Consider the following 17125-nt stretch of genomic DNA (forward strand, 5'->3'; position numbering starts at 1 on the left):
TCCACATGGAAATACCTGGACTTCCTCTATGGCGGTTTCTCCATTACAGCTAGTCCTCAACCTACGACCACAATGGAGCCCAAAATTTATGTTGCTAGGCAAGACAATGTTTATGAGAGTTTTGCCACAGTTGTTAAGTGAACAATTGCAGTTGTTCAGTTAGGAACATGGTGGCTGTGAATCTGGCTTCTCCACTGATACTGCTTGCCAGAAGGTCACAAAAGGTAATCATGATATGACCCATGTCATAAATATAAGTCAGTTGCCGAGAGTCTAATTTTCATCACGTGACCCTGGGGATGCTGCCATGGTCGTAATTGTAAAAAATGATCATAAGTCATTTTTTTTCAGTGCAGTTTTAATTTCAAATGGTCACTAAATGAATTGTTATTAAGTTGAGAACTACCTGTACCAAGTTCTACTGTAATGTCTTCTAAAATCACCCGACTATCATTGTGCCAAGATAAAAGTATAGATAATACTTACTTAATGACCACAATAGGGAGCGGCAACTCTGTCAGTAAGGGATGTGGTTGTTAAGTACGACACCGCATGTCCACAACTTATGATTTCACTGCTGGCTTCTTCATTGGGTCTGCCTGTTGGAAATCATCTGTTAAGTGTGCAAAAAGCCAACACAGTGCTAGGCAGCCTTAAAAGAGACTTTACAATGCCTCGGTAAGATCCCACTTGGAATACTGCATCCAGTTTTGGTCACCACAACATAAAAAAGATGTCTAGAAAGAGTCCAGAGAAGAGCAACAAAGATGATTAGGGGACTGGAGGCTAAAACATACAGGGAACGATTGCTGGAATTGGGTATGTCTAGTTTAATGAAGAGAAGGATGAGGGGTGACATGATAGCAGTCTTCCAATATCTGAATGGCTGCCACAAAGAAGATGGGGTCGACCTCTTCTCCAAAGCACCTGAAGGCAAGTCAAGAAGCAATGGATGGAAACTAACCAAAGAGAGAAGCCACCTAGAACTAAGGAGAAACTTCCTGACAGTTAGAACAATTAACCAGTGGAACAACTTGCCTCCAGAAGTGGTGAATGTTCCAACACTGGAACATTCCTGCCTGAGCAGGGGGTTGGACTAGAAAACCTCCAAGGTCCCTTCCAACTCTTCTGTTATTTTGTTCTATCTAACGGCAATTGCAGGACTCTGTGATGGTCATAAACTCCAACCAGTTGCAGGCCCTCCATCTGTATTTAATAGAATTCTTTGTTTGCCGATCATGCACAAAGAGAGAATTATCTGTGTACAGGAAACAGGATTTATACACTGTCACCCATGACAAACAATGCGACAGTTAAAATATGGAATGAAAACCAGATCTGACATCTAAGTCAGTAGAAGCTCTGTTCTCTGGATCACCAGGGCAAAGGGGGTTTATCTGGCCATTCAGTTCTTTTTCCCACCTCCACTGTCCCCGGCGGTCACAAAGGAAGTGGCTCTAGGAAGAGATGAGATCGCTCTGAGAACCACAATGGGTGAGGTTGTATAGTTTTGGAAAATAAGCCAGTAACTGTTGTTTGAACAGATACCAACAGCCTCTTTTCCAGTCAAAAACAAAAGAACGGTCTTCAGTGTGTACAGATCAAAAGTTGGTGATGGTGACTTCCCATATTGCTACAAACCATAAGGTGGTTGGTGGGGAATGGGCTTTGCTTGTTGAACTGAATCATTGCGAAGGCAAATATACATGTCCAAAGATCGTGTTGCAGGATCCAATCTGAGTCGGTCACTGGGACCAAAACTTTATTCTTCCAAGCTTTTGGGCTCAGGTTGGAACCCATCTTGAGGGAACGTCTTTCTCTTCCTCTCCAGATATTCTAAAGACATTCTGAAGAGTTCCCTGAGAATGGGCTCCAGCATGGCCCCAAAAGCTTTAGTCCCACTGACAGACTCAGATTGGATCCTGAATCATTGTGGTTTGTTAACTATGGCCTAAGATAGCCTACGTTGGACCATAAAAAAGGCTGAGCGCCAAAGAATTGAGGCCTTTGAACTATGGTGCTGGAGAAGACTCCTGCCAGTCCCTTGGACTGCAAGGCGATCAAACCGGTCAGTCCTAGAGGAGATCAACCCTGACTGCTCTTTAGAAGGCCAGATCCTGAAGCTAAAACTCAAATACTTTGGCCACCTAATGAGAAGGAAGGACTCCCTGGAGAAGAGCCTAATCCTGGGAAAGATTGAGGGCAATAGAAGAAGGGGACGACAGAGAATGAGGTGGCTGGATGGAGTCACCAAAGCAGTAGGCGTGAGCTTCAATGGACTCCAGAAGATGGTAGAGGACAGGAAGGCCTGGAGGAACATTGTCCATAGGGTCGCAATGGGTTGGACACGACTTCCCAGCTAATGACAACAAAGATAGCCTAACCTGTCAACTGATTTGGGACTATTTGGTTGCATCCAGACTGAGGATTATTAATTTTAATAAAAAACAGGCAGAAGTTGTTATAAGCAAATCATTAATTCAGCCAACCATAATTTGGCAAGCCACACAGCATATTATACTATGGTGGGCTTAAACACAGCTTATAAAAGAAAGTACAGTTGCACACTGATCCCTCAACTCTAGCTTAGAAGTTGGATGGTGCTCAGGTTATGCAGCAAATGAGCACATGGTATGAACTCTGACAATGAATGTGAGTCAGGTTTAATACTTCAGAAGTCAACTGGCAAGGGAATCCCTGATACAATTTCCATTAGGTACCAAGTTCATTGGATTAACCGCTCATTTAGCCCACACCCAATGCTTCTTCTGATTCTCAAACAGACATGGTGGGATACACATAAATGAATTAAATAAATAAAATACAACCTGATATATTTTCACATTGAATTCTGGGGGTTAATCCATTTCTCAGCTTATACACTTGGTTCAGTCACGGGCTAACGAAATGACCTGATTTGTGCAATTAACCAAGCCACAAGAAACCAGCCAAGGTAAAGAAAGAAAGAAAGAAAGAAATAACCATGGTTAAAATGCCACCATTAGGATTTAGCTGACCTGCTTCAGTGTGTTACGTGAACACAGCTAATCTCTCTGCGTTTCCTTCTCTGGGCAGATGGTCAGTCCTCATGTGAAGTGGATCAAAGGGGGTGTGTGTGAAAGCCCTAATAAGCAGGCATATACATAGAATGAAGGCTACTGCTAAGCTTGTAAGCCGCCCTGAGTCTTCGGAGAAGGGCGGGATATGAGCCTTGGTGGAGCAGTGGGCTAATGCCTCCTTAAGTAACACCAGCTGCCTGCAATTAGTGCAGGTTCGAGTCCCACCAGGCTCAAGGTTGACTCAGCCTTCCATTCTTCCGAGGTAGGTAAAATGAGGACCCAGATTGTTGGGGGCAATTAAGCTGACTTTGTAATAATGCCGCTTGGGGTGTGTGTGAAAGCCCTAATAAGCAGGCATATACATAGAATGAAGGCTACTGCTAAGTTTGTAAAGCCGCCCTGAGTCTTCGGAGAAGGGCGGGATATAAATGGAATTAAAATAAAATAAATAAATAAATATAAATGGAATTAAAATAAAAATAAAAAAATAAAAATTTATTTTTAAGAAGGTTGTGTCGTTTGTAGAGAATTTGCAAGGAAGGGAAGGCACCAAAGAGCCAAAGAAATGCAAAATTATCTGGAGAGTATTAAGAAGGACATATAAGGAGGCTTTTAAGAAGAGACTGGACAGCCGTTTATCCAAAATGATATAAGGTCTCCTGCTTGAACAACGGGTTGGAGAAGAAGACCTCCAAGGTCACTTCCAACTCTGTTCTTTTTTCAATTCTTCTGTAGTTCTGTAATTCAAGGATTAGATATGAATAGTCAGTTAGCACAATTTGTCCACTGACTGTCTGGAATCCCGTCTCTCTTCCCTGGAGCAATGACATTGTCCAGATTCTTTTTAGCCTTACAAAATCCCTGGAGAGAGCAATACTTAGTCTAAAGTTACCTAGTGAGGCTTATGGCCATGTTGGAATTTGATCTTGCCTCTTTCTAGTTGCAATCTGGGAACACTGAATTTCTTGCCTCCTCTACCAGGAATGTGATCTTGTAAAATTACTCTTTCAATCCTAAATTACAGGGGAGGATATGCATTGCTATGATAACAAATTAATCTGGAAACCCTCCATCTGCAAACAACAATCCTTTTTTTCTTTTTTTCTTTTTCCTTTCTATTACTTTCCAGGCTGGATGTGCTTTAGTATTCTGGATAATCATTCCGATGCTTTGAAAGATTTAAGATTGGCCTAATTCTATAATCCATTCTTGCCATTTTTAACAAAATGGGGTAGAAGAGGAAAGGAGGGGCGACGAGGCAATGCGTTTATTTGCTTTGGATGGTGCTCTGTGCCAGGGATAACCTGAGCAGGTAGCACATGGGAACATTTGATTCCACACAGGTCTTCTGTGTCCCCTCCCTCTCCCTCCCTCCCTCTCTGTCTCTCTCTCTCCTTCCCTCCCTCCCTCCCTCCCTCCCATCCATCACACAAGATTCAGGCAAAATAAAGGCTTTTCCTGTCCTTGAGGATTCTGCTGATTTGCAGGAGGCCTTATAACATGGTGAGGCTTCGATAGCTGAGCTGATCAAATCTGGACTTCCTTTCAGCTCCACCGCAGTAGCGTTTGATGGCAGATTGTGCTCTACAATTTGCAGAGTGAGAGGTTTTTTTGATGAACAGGAGCTCCTACCTCCTTCCAGCTCTGGGATTCTTCTTTCCCCCCTGTCATGTACTGGGCTTTTTGAGGGAATACCACATGGGTTATTGGAGCAGCTAACGGCTCTCCAGCAACCCAGACTACCAGTCTCCTGTGCTGCAATTGGCTATCCCCAGGCGGCAATGGTTGATTCAAACCAATTGGCTGCCACCTAGGGGCTAGACTATTTATTGCAGCTGGTTGCAGCCATTTCCCTCAGTCCAGTCACAGCACGAAATAAACTATGAGTTACTTGTACTCTGTTCGCGTCTTCATTCCTGCGTCAAAGAACCCGCTATTTAACACCCCCTGTAACTGCTATGGGCTGGACATTCCCTACCCTCTGCCTAAACATAAAATCTCAGGAAATACTTTAGACCCTTCAATAAAACAGAATATCGGTTGCTGTTGAGTCTAAGAACCAAGGATGACACGTAGAGTTACTTCCATATAATTACTTCATTGCTTACCTACAGACAGATTCTTGCCAGACTAAAAGCAACTATCTGCATAGCTATAGATATACTCTGTGAACTGCCAAAGGGGTGCCATTTCAGCCCTTTTCCTGTCTACCGCACAGTCCAAGCTCTGCTACCTCTTTGCCCTCTGGAGGCAGGCTCTCCCTCCTGGGATTCCAGACTACATTCCACCACAGTAGCTCAGGGTTGACTCATGGAGTCTTTGATGCTCTCTGAGCTTGGTTGTTTGCTTGCAGATGTTTCCTTATCCCACTAGGTAACATTGTCAGTGCTGGTGAAGTGGGGTTTTTCTCCCTGTTTATATATAGCAGCTTGCCCCGACAGTGTTGGTAGGAGCGGGGTTTTATATTTATATAATACCCTAATCAAGGATCTACCAAGGAGAAAATCACCTGCCCACCAGCACTAGCAGGGCAAAGTACTGTATATAAACAGGGGGTAAACCCTACACTCAGTAGCACTGATGACATTACCTAGTCTGGTCATGAAATGTCCACAGGTGAACAACCAAGTTCAGACCGCACCAAGGTCTCCACTTTGGATTGTCCTCTCTGAGTTGGCAGGAGCTTTTAATCCACTCAGTGCAGTTGTGTTTACTATGGCACACTGTCTTGGAGTCTCCTTTGTGTTATTATTTTGTCTGTTGCATCATTTTTTCCCCTCCTCCACAGACTTCACACCAGGGCTCAAGGAAAATATATCTGGGTCTTTCTTAGTCTCTTCAGATCCCCTTCCAAAAGGTCACAAGGAGTTACAAGCTTGTTCAGCCAGAGTTAAAAATAGCCCTGCGTGACTCATCTATTCGGCAAACATATCTGCTTGAGAATCTGTGGTGGATTATTATTGTAATTGTTATTATTATTAGAAGACATAAATGCAACCCTGAAACCCAGATAGTGTGATTGTTCTTTTTAATCACTCATAGCTTCCCTTTAGAAGTGGAGATACTGCTACAGCGATCAAGGAAATTTCGTAGTCAGGTCGACATGTTGTGCTAAGCCACTGTCTGTTTTAACCATAGTCTACAAGGGAATTTCGTAGTCAGGTCGACATGTTGTGCTAAGCCACTGTCTGTTTTAACCATAGTCTACAAGGGAATTTCGTAGTCAGGTCGACATGTTGTGCTAAGCCACTGTCTGTTTTAACCATAGTCTACTGAATAAGCAATAAAGGCCACATTTATTTAACACACGAAGCCCAATAAAAGGAACTCCTGTATATTGTGAGTAAAGCAATTCTCGGACTGCCAAGATTGTACAGTTAATCCTCGACTTACAACCGTAATGAAGCCCAACATTTCTGAGGCTGAGACCTTTGTTAAGCAATTTTTTTGCCTCAGTTTATGACTTTACTTACCACAGCTGTGAAGCTAATCACTGCAGTTGTTAAGTTAGTAACGTGGTTGCTAAGTGAATCTGCCTTTCTTATTGATTTTGCTTGTCAGAAGGTCGCAAAAAGTGATGACCTGACCCCAGGACACTGGAACTGTCATAAGTATGAACCAATTGCCAAGCGCCCAAATTTTGATCACATGACCATCGGGATGCTACAACAGTCATAAATCTGTAAGACAGTCATAAGTCAGTTTTTTTTCAGTGCCATTGTAACTTCAAAAGTTGCTAAATGAACTGTTGTAAGTCGAGGGCTACCTATATTGCAATGCTGGGTGAGCAGGGTCAATTTTTCAGAGTTTGGGGAAGGAATTGAAACAAGCTTGAAAGAAGCTAGCCTGACAAACGTGGCTTGCTTTAACAGAACTTGATTAAATAACATTACTGATGCATTAATACTTGACTGGAAGACAAGCATAAATTTTACGGGGTGACAGTAGGGTTGTTGTTGTTGTTGTTAGTTGCAAAGTCGTGTCCGACCCATCGCGAACCTATGGACAATGTTCCTCCAGGCCTTCCTGTCCTCTACCATCTTCTGGAGTCCATTTAAGCTCACGCCTACTGCTTCAGTGACTCCATCCAGCCACCTCATTCTCTGTCGTCCCCTTCTTCTATTGCCCTCAATCTTTCCCAGCATTAGGCTCTTCTCCAGTGAGTCCTTCCTCCTCATTAGGTGACCAAAGTATCAACTTCAGGATCTGGCTTTCTAAAGAGCAGTCAGGGGTATCAAACTGCTGGCCTGTGAGCCGGATGTGTCATGGCGAAACTGTACCCACCCCATTGCTGGCAATGGGAAAAAAGTCTTGACACATCATGTGACATTGAGAGTTTGACACCCCTGCCTTAAGGTGTCTCAATGGTGCGTTTTTGGAAAATGAGGACAGAAATAGAGAAAGTAATGCTGCAGAACGATTGGAGCCTTATCAAGCATGTAGCAAACCAAGAATTTCACACTATTTGCTGAAGTTGACTCAGCCTTCCATCCTTCCAAGGTAGGTAAAATGAGGACCCAGATTGTTGGGGGCAATAAGCTGACTTTGTAAAAATGCCGCTTCGGGGGGGGGGGGCGGCGGGGCGAAAGCCCTAAAAAGCAGGTATATACATAGAATGAAGGCTATTGCTAAGCACATTGTGCTTTAGATTGTAAGCCGCCCTGAGTCTTCGGAGAAGGGCGGGATATAAATGGGATAAAAAAAAAGTTGGGGGAGAGAAGTTAGAAGTGAATTATTTGGGCTTTTTTTAAAAAAATAAAAATAAAAGCGGCGTGCCTATTTTAGGACTTAAATCATAGCGTTCAAGAGTTTTGCCATCATAAACCAGACTACTACAATACTCAATATACAGTATGGGACAGCCCAGATTCCACCTGCCTCAGTATTAACAATGCTGACTGAAAAGTGATGCTATAATCAGATATCTGTAGGTTTATAATTAAAAAAACAAGATGGTAGCCATAATGGTGTGATCATTATCATTTTTGGTCACACTATTTTGGATCCTTCTGTCTGTAATGTTGTCTGCACAGGACCATTCTGTTTATTAACATTTAGTTGAGATTGATTGTGCTAGAACTTGGCACCCTGGGTCCTCTGGCTCAAGAGATCAACCTTGACTTTCTTCTCTATAGTTCTTCAGGAACTTGCAGGCAAGGTTCATACGTCAAAACAGCTTACACCAGTTTAATAATGCTAAGTTTGAATTGTTCCAAGCTTGTCATTTCTTTTTGTGTTGTCCTTTTAGCCTTGCACAAAGACAGAAACTCAACTACGTTGAGTTGGAAACCTAGCTGGAGGTTTTATGAGTCAGGTAGTCCTCAACTAACAACATTTCATTTAATGACTTTTCGAGGTTGCAACAGCCCTGAAAAAAGCAACCTATGACCATTTTTCAAAAAATATGACTGTTCCAACCTCTGAATGACCCTGTGATCAAAATTCAGTTGCTTAGCAACTGAATTGTATTTATGACGGTTGCAGTGTCCCTGGATAATGTGATCACATTTTGCGAACTTCTGACAAGCAAAGTCAATGGGGAAGCCAGTTTCGGTTAACAACCGTGTTACTCAATTAACAACTGTAGTGACTCGCTTAAGAATTGTGGCAAGAAACATCGTAAAACGGAACAAAACTCACCAAACAAGCATCTTGCTTAGTAGTGGAAATATTGCGCTCAATTGTCGTCATAGAGGGATCTCGGAGTCCTAGTAGACAATCACTTCAATATGAGCCAGCAGTGTGCTGCAGCTGCCAAAAAAGCCAACACAGTGCTAGGCTGCATTAACAGAGGGATAGAATCAAGAACACGTGAAGTGTTAATACCACTTTACAACACCTTGGTAAGACCACACCTGGAATACTGCATCCAGTTTTGGTCACCACGATGTAAAAAAGATGTTGAGACTCTAGAAAGGGTACAGAGAAGGGCAACAAAGATGATTGGGGGACTGGAGGCTAAAACATAGGGACCGGTTCCTGGAATTGGGTATGTATAGTTTAATGAAGAGAAGGGTGAGGGATGACATGATAGCAGTGTTCCAATATCTCAGGGGCTGCCACAAAGAAGAGGGAGTCAAGCTATTCTCCAAAGCACCTGAAAGCAGGACAAGAAGCAATGTATGGAAACTAGTCAAGGAGAGAAGCAACCTGGAACTAAGGAGAAACTTCCTGACAGAACAATTAACCAGTGGAACAACCTGCCTCCAGAAGTGGTGAATGCTCCAACACTGGAAGTTTTTAAGAGGAGACTGGCTAGCCATTTGCCTGAAATGGTATAGGGTTTCCTGCCTAAGCAGGGGGTTGGACTAGATGTCCTCCAAGGTCCCTTCCAACTTTCTTCTTCTTCTTCTTCTTCTTCTTCTTCTTCTTCTTCTTCTTCTTCTTCTTCTTCTTCTTCTTCTTCTTCTTCTTCTTCTTCTTCTTATTATTATTATTATTATTATTATTATTATTATTATTATTATTATTATTATTATTATTATTATTATTTGAGGACCACCTGTGTCTCCTCTCAGTTATCTTTTCTCAGTGTGCCATTTCCCCCCCCCCCCCCCCGTCTCACCTTGTAGGATCTATTTCCCATCCCTGAATGGCCCTCATTTTTCTTCTTTGGAGCTGATCTAGTTTTCCAGAGGCCTTTTTAAAATGTGGGCATGGTCCTCGCAGTGGACTTGCAGGCAATTCCTGACTAATGGTTGAGCTTTTAATTCAGAAACAATTGTCCCTTTGTTCTTCAGTATTGAGAAGCCCAAGACCGGGGAAAGCAGGATTTATCCTCTCTGTAGTCCCAAATGCTGATTGTACCAGATTTTCTTGTAAGATTATAAACTCTAGATCTCAGATTACTCTTTTTCAAGCTTTCTTCTAATCCATCACCCCATTTCTCCCCAAATGCCCCCTGAACAGGTGCAAACTGCTTGATGAGTACATTGAATATGACTTTGGAACTTTGATTAAATCGTATTGATTTTTTTAAGCGTTGTCCTTTGTCCATTACAGGGTTGCCAAAATGACTATGCGGATGGATGCACAGAGGCAGCTGCAAAACCCATGACCGACTCTTTCAAGGTGGGTTTGTTTGCCAAAAACAGAAACGCCTGCAGGGGTGTTCAACTCAGTGTGGGAAACTCTCCTTGAAGGATAAAGAGAATTACGGACAAGCAGGAATGCTACCAACCTGGAGGGTGCATTTAGGTTAAGCATTCCCTGGTGTTGCAGGATCCAATCTAGATCGGTCACCAGGACCAGAGATTTAGCCTTCCAAGCATTCGGATTCATTCTGTAGCCCCTCCTCAGGGAACTTCCCTCTACCAGAATGTGTGCTGTGGTCTAGTCTATGCATAGCATTTACAGTGTATGTGGTGTCTCTGGTTGTATGTGGTTTTTAAAATAATTATTATTTGTTGATTGAGGTGTTGATGGCCGGCTATTAAGTCGTCATCTGTCGTTCCCTTATTCTGCTAAATCCTCAAATACCTGATAAGCTGGTAGTAAATCAGTATTCCTGTTATCTGACAAGGGGCCCTTTCCCCAAGCTTCAATCATTTCCCCTGGCTATCTTTGTACCTGCTCGGCCAACAATCTCAGTAGCTGTGAAATTGAATGTATGTCCTTGTTCATTGCAATGTTCTCTTGTGTCTCACAAAGCACATTGTGAAGGACGCTTGTGTTGAGAGCGTCCAGGGACAATGGGAACAATTTCTCTCTCCCCCCCCCCCCACTTTTGAATGTGCAGTCCCCTTTGTGATTTTTGGATCACAGGCAATCCTCGACTTATAAAGTTCGTTCGGTGACTGTTCAAAGTGACAATGGAACTGGAAAAAAAGTGACTTATGACTGCTTTTCACACTTACGACTGTTGCAGCATCCTCATGGGCACATGATCAAAATTCAGATGCTTGGCAGCTGGACTGTATTTATGACGGTTGCAGAGTCCCAGGGTCATGTGATCCCCTTTTGTGGCCTTCTGACAAGCAAAGTTAATGGGGAAGCCAGCTGCACTTAACAACGTTGGCAAGACAGATCATAAAATGAGGCAAAATTCACTTAACAAATGTCTCGCTTAGCTTGTAAACTCCATTGACTCTTTTAAAAAAGGCCTACCGGTAGATTTTGCCAAGATTTAGCTATGTTCTTGAAAAACAGTAAAAATGAGGTAAACCATAAACAGGAAACTTTGCAAGTTTGTGGTGAGCTTTGAAAGGCCTGATATGCTTTGCTGTAATGCTGTTTATGAGATTTGGCTGCTTTTCCATCAGTATATTGTTTTGCTTACATTTAGAATACAAAAGTTACTTTTAATGCCAAATATGAAAATCAACTACCACCACCACCACCTCCTCCTCCTCCTCCTCCTCCTCCTCCTCCTCCTCCTCCTCCTCCTCCTCCTCCTCCTCCTCCTCCACTACTACTTCTACTTCTTCTTCTTCTTCTTCTTCTTCTTCTTCTTCTTCTTCTTCTTCTTCTTCTTCTTCTTCTTCTTCTTCTTCTTCTTCTTCTCCTCCTCCTCCTCCTCCTCCTCCTCCTCCTCCTCCTCCTAGGTCCCTTCCAACATCATCCTCATCCTCATCATCCTTATTATTATTATTATTATTATTATTATTATTTATTATTATTATTATTTCTTCTTCTTCCTCTTTTTCTCCTCCTCCTCTTCCTCCTTTTTTGGAGGAAAGGGGATTTCTGACACTCAGTGCTTTGATCACCTCTGTTTGTTTATTTAAATGGAATAGATTTTGGCTGCATTCACACAACTCATTGACCTTGGGTTAACAGCATATGATTGCCATATTCACAAAACTCAAACCAACTCTATAATGGCATCATATGAAGCCCTGGTTCCCACAACATTCCAAGAAAACAGCTGGATTGAAACAAAAATAATCTGTTGTGATTGAAACATATCCTGGTAAGCTGTACGAACCCAGTTCACATTTCTGAATGCGTATTACCAAAAAGAAGGGGCCATTTTATACGTTCTTGTCATCTGCCTTCTGATGATCTGCAGAACATTTGTTTCCACATAATGAGCCCAGGCCACCTTGTTGAAGTTCCACGAGGAATAGTGTGTCTCGCAACCACACAATTGAATTGAATGATCATAACTTTACAAAACACTTTCCTCTTCAGTTTGGCTGGGCCCCAAACTGTGTGGAATTAGTTTGAAAAATGGACAAGTCAGCTTTCACATTTCCTCAATTAGGACTTCTAACAAGGAAATGAATCAGTGGCTTCTTATCCTGTCCTTCATATTTTTGCATGAGGTGTAAAAAATAATGTTAACACTTGATTTCCCTGCCCTTAATCAGCACAGAGTATATCCTACAATTAGTAAAAGAAAGAAAAGTCAAAATTCTACCTGAAGGAAAGTCAGAGCTATATAAATCAAGCCTAAATTGCACACATTAAAAGAAAAAAAAGAAAAGTAGACATCTTGTGGCAAAGAACATTACATGTTAAGATAATATACTCTTAGGAAAATGCAACACATATTGGACAGATGTGAGTTAGGGACGTATGGACGTAATGTAAAGTACATATATCTGTAATTTGGATACAGAATAACAGAGTTGGAAGGAACCTTGGAGGTCTTCTAGTCCAACCCCTTGCTCAGGTGCAAAACCTATACCGTTTCAGACTTACAACCATTTGTTTAATGAACAAAGTTACAATAACACTGAAAAATATGATTTCATGACCTTTTTTTCAAACTTAGGACCACTGCAGCATCCCTGTGGTCACACAATCAAAATTCAGATGTTTGGCAATTGGTTCATATTTATGACGGTTGCAGTGTCCTGAGGTCGTGTGATACACCTTTTGCGACCTTCTGATAAACAAAGTGAGTAGGGAAGCTGGATTCACTTAACAACCGTGGCAAAGAAAGAACATAAAATGGGGCAAAACCCACTTGATTCCAGTCTTGCTTAGCAACAGGAATTTTAGGAGCGATTGTGGTCGTACGTGGAGGATGACCTGCATGTAGCCAGTGTTGCATAATCTAGCCTACTCAAGTCTGTGACTTCCCTATAGCTGATCCTCGACTTAAAACCAGTTACTTAGCAATCGTTCAAAGTTATGACAGGCCTTTCTGCCATGACCCGGCTGTGAAGTTTCAATCACATTTCCATAGCTGAGAAATGGACTGGAACTCAAGCCATTCTGGTCTTACCTTCTGCATAACCCAATAATTTATGCACAGTCATCATATTTTCATCATGTAAAACTAAGCCAAAACCACACTTGGTTGAAACGAAGCTACACAAGACACATCCACACAATTATTTTCGTAATAGTGGTTCTGGTTATTACCCTAACTATTTTACTTAAATCAGCTTATTATATGCATATCCCGGACATTGTAATTACTGTGTAATTGTTGTGTATTCCTTGTTAACCATCAGGACTCCTAACATGTCACAGTGGTGTACAAATGCGTTTCATTAATACTTTTCTTGGCTTCAGCATCTAACTATAGCCCTTGGTTTCCTGATCGTCTTCAGTCTGTACTAACCAGGTTTGACTGAGCTTAGGGTTCTCTTGAAATCAGCGAACAGAGAGCAGAATATGTGCTGTACAGTTGCTGCTGGAACTGGAAACTGGGGGATTTAAAATGTACAGCAGAGTCTCTTCTCTGAGGAAATCTTAACTGACGTAGGAAATGTTCACCTTGGATTGATTGCCTTTCAGTTTTCAGCATAGCATCCTGATGACCGTTTCATTTTTCTTAAAAAAAACAACTTTCTTCTTTTCTGAACATCGACTTAGCATTAATGTTGGCTTTCCTATGTTCAGTTTTATTCTTTGCAAGTCCGCCTTTTAATCCCTGACATTTTTGGAACTTCAGCAGACATGCTTCTGCAGCTGCAGCTGATAAACTGAGACATCTGTCAAAAGCATGAGGAAGGAAAAAAAATTCTTCTAAGCTTTATATCTGACCTGCATGTAGCCAGTGTAGCCTTTTAGATTTATTTTTAAGTGGGGATCCTTCTATTTCAGGAGACAAACTTTTGTCCGGATGAGAACTAACAATGCAATTTTTTTTTGTTGTATCGAGGCCTCTTTAAAAGTCTTCACCTTACTATTTTTTTTAATCTGCTTTTGCTCTTTATGCACTGATATAGGTAGCTCTCGACTTATGACCATAATTGAGCCCAGAATTACGGTTGCAAATCATGTTGGTCATTAAGTGGGCTAATGCCTCCCTAAGTAACATCAGCTGCCTGCAATTAGTGCAGGTTCGCATCCCACCAGGCTCAAGGTTGACTCAGCCTTCCATCCTTCCGAGGTAGGTAAAATGAGGACCCAGATTGTTGGGGGCAATAAGCTGACTTTGTAATAATGCCGCTTGGGGTGTGTGTGAAAGCCCTAATAAGCAGGCATATACATAGAATGAAGGCTACTGCTAAGCTTGTAAGCTGCCCTGAGTCTTTGGAGAAGGGCGGGATATAAATGGAATTAAAATAAAAAAAAAGTGGGTCACCACATGACCACACCCAATTTTACGACCTTTTGTGCAGAGTCTGTTAAGTGAAACACTGTGGTCATTAAACGAGTGTGGTGCTCATGAAGTGAATCCATTGTCTGCAGTGGGTGGAGGGTTGTTGTGTTTTTTGCTGGAAACCAGAAGGAAATATGTTTCTGGCAAAAAAAAACCACATTGTAAATGACAGGATACTTGCAAATAGTTGCAAATTCAGGCTGATTCCCGAGCACTTCAAATGTAAACAAGTGACTCGGTGGGAGCCACAGCCAGAGGAAGTTTGTAGCTCTGGGAGGGTCTGTTGTAACTTTGAATGGTCACTAAGCGACCCGTTGTAAGTCGAGGTTTATTTGTGGTTTTATACCGCTTCGCTGCTGTTTTTTGAGGTTTAATTGTCTTGGGAGGTCAGCATAGATAGCTGGATCTAAAACTTGAAATATGGAATAGAAGTGAAGACAATAAGGAATGTTTCCTAATTTGCGTGTGTGCGTGTGCATGTGTGCGTGTGAACAGGTATGTGTGTGTATTTGTGCATGCAGATGCTACTTTCACAGTAAGCCCTTCTGTTTCTTTACATTACCACGGATTATGGAATGTTTCATGTGTGCACAAAATGCATCTATAAAAAAGCAATTAGCAAATTTAGCTAATCCAATCTTTGAGAATCAGTTCTAGAAAGTGGCACTTCTATAAAAATAGAATTTGGGACTGTGGGTCAAAATGCAAAGACTCTGCATTCTTTTCCAATAAATTTTGGCCTAGCTCTGCAGATATTTTTCTGCAGGAGATAGACAGCAGCCAAGTAGAGTCAAGAGTTGGGAAAGAGAGCTGTGGGAACTGAAATCTTTCTCATGAAAATAGGGTGTGATCTGGTAAAAGTACAGTTCACAGTTTTTAGCAGAGTGGGTATCAATTCTGGTGGAGCCTTGGTAGAGCCTTAGCAGAGTGGGTATCAACTCTGGCAGAGCCTTGGTGGAGCAGTGGGCTAATGCCTCCTTAAGTAACACCAGCTGCCTGCAATTAGTGCAGGTTCGAGTCCCACCAGGCTCAAGGTTGACTCAGCCTTCCATCCTTCCGAGGTAGGTAAAATGAGGACCCAGATTGTTGGGGGCAATAAGCTGACTTTGCAATAATGCCGCTTGGGGTGTGTGTGAAAGCCCTAATAAGCAGGCATATACATAGAATGAAGGCTATTGCTAAGCACATTGGTTTGTGCTTAAATTGTAAGCCGCCCTGAGTCTTTGGAGAAGGGCGGGATATAAATGGGATTAAAAAACAAACAAAAAACTGTCTTCTGAAACTCTCAACCCAGACAAAAAAACTAAGCTGATAGATTTAAATAACTTTTTCTTCATCAAACTGAACAAGAGTACAGATATTCCTTGACTTATGATCACAATTTCTGCTGCTAAGCCAGACATTTGCCCCATTTCTTGCCCCATCTTGCTACAGTTTTTAAATAAATCACTGCAATTATTAAGTTAGTAATGCGGATGTTAAGTGGACCTGACTTCTCCATTGACTTTGCTCGTCTGAAGATCGCATGACCGAGGACACTGCAACCGTCATAAATATGAATCAGTTGCCAAGTGTCTGAATTTTTATCACACGACCATGGGGATGCTGCATTGGTTGTAATTGTGACCGCTGTCGTTCTAATTTCGAAAGGTCCCTAAATGAACTGTTATAAGTCAAGGATTATCAGCAGTTCAGTTCAGTTGTTCAAAAGAACGATAATGATGACATTTATGGGGACAGAATTATTTTCGTAAGGAAATAAAGCAGTTCCACATCAGATACTTGAAAATTGGGAAAAGGCATTTAACATTTTGAGACATTTAAAAATGGAAGAGCCAACATTTTTTATTTATTTAGAGAGTCACTTTCCCTTCTGCCTTTCAGATCAACTCACAACTTTAAAGTTGTAGGTTTACTTGGCCCTCGTAATTCCTCAGAAATGCTTTTCAGATTTGGTGGCCATCTTCAATCTAGTCTTTATGGATAATTTTAAGAAACAGAATGAGAAGGATTAATTTTCCACGTTTCTTTGAGGTTGTTGTTAGAAATCCCCTTTTTCCATCTCTATTTTGTTCTCAGCAAACAACTTGAGTTCATTTTTGACAGAGATACATCAACATACTAAATGTTGATGGTGGTACATTGAGGGAGATACAGGAACTGGATATGTCCAGTGGTGGGATTCAGCCGGTTTGCACCACTTCGGCAGAACCGGTAGCTAATTTTTTGTTGCCCAGGCCCAGAATGGACTTTCGGAAGCGGCATCTACACAGAGAACCGGTCGTTCACATATTTGAATCCCACCACTGGATATGTCTACTCTAATGAAATAAAGGAGTGGTGGTGATATGTTAGCAGTGTTCCAAGATTTGTGGGGGGGGCTGCCACAAAATAGTGGGGGTCAGCCTGTTCTCCAAAGCATCTTTGTCAGGAAGCAATGGATAGAAAGTAATCAAGGAGAGAATCAATCTAGAAATGAAGAGAAGTTTCCTGACGGTGAGAACAATCAACCAGTGGAACAATTTGCCTTCAGAAGTGCTCCATCACTGGAGGTTTTTTAAGA

The 17125-nt window shown here is 41.9% G+C and overlaps 2 protein-coding genes across 2 annotated transcripts in view; one reads left to right on the forward strand and one right to left on the reverse strand.

Annotated features, from left to right (window-relative positions):
• The window catches only part of RECQL (RecQ like helicase), a 123329-nt gene that overhangs the window by 68279 nt on the left and 37925 nt on the right, over positions 1-17125 (reverse strand). The window lies entirely within an intron of this gene.
• BCAT1 (branched chain amino acid transaminase 1) overlaps positions 1-17125 on the forward strand; it is a 54034-nt gene that overhangs the window by 13986 nt on the left and 22923 nt on the right. The window contains exon 2 of the mRNA XM_083365312.1: positions 10062-10130. Within this exon, the coding sequence (XP_083221438.1) occupies positions 10062-10130 (69 nt within the window). The remainder of the gene's footprint in view (positions 1-10061; positions 10131-17125) is intronic.

The sequence above is a fragment of the Vipera ursinii genome, assembly GCF_947247035.1.
Source record: "Vipera ursinii genome assembly, chromosome: 6".
Taxonomy (NCBI): Eukaryota; Metazoa; Chordata; class Lepidosauria; order Squamata; family Viperidae; genus Vipera; species Vipera ursinii.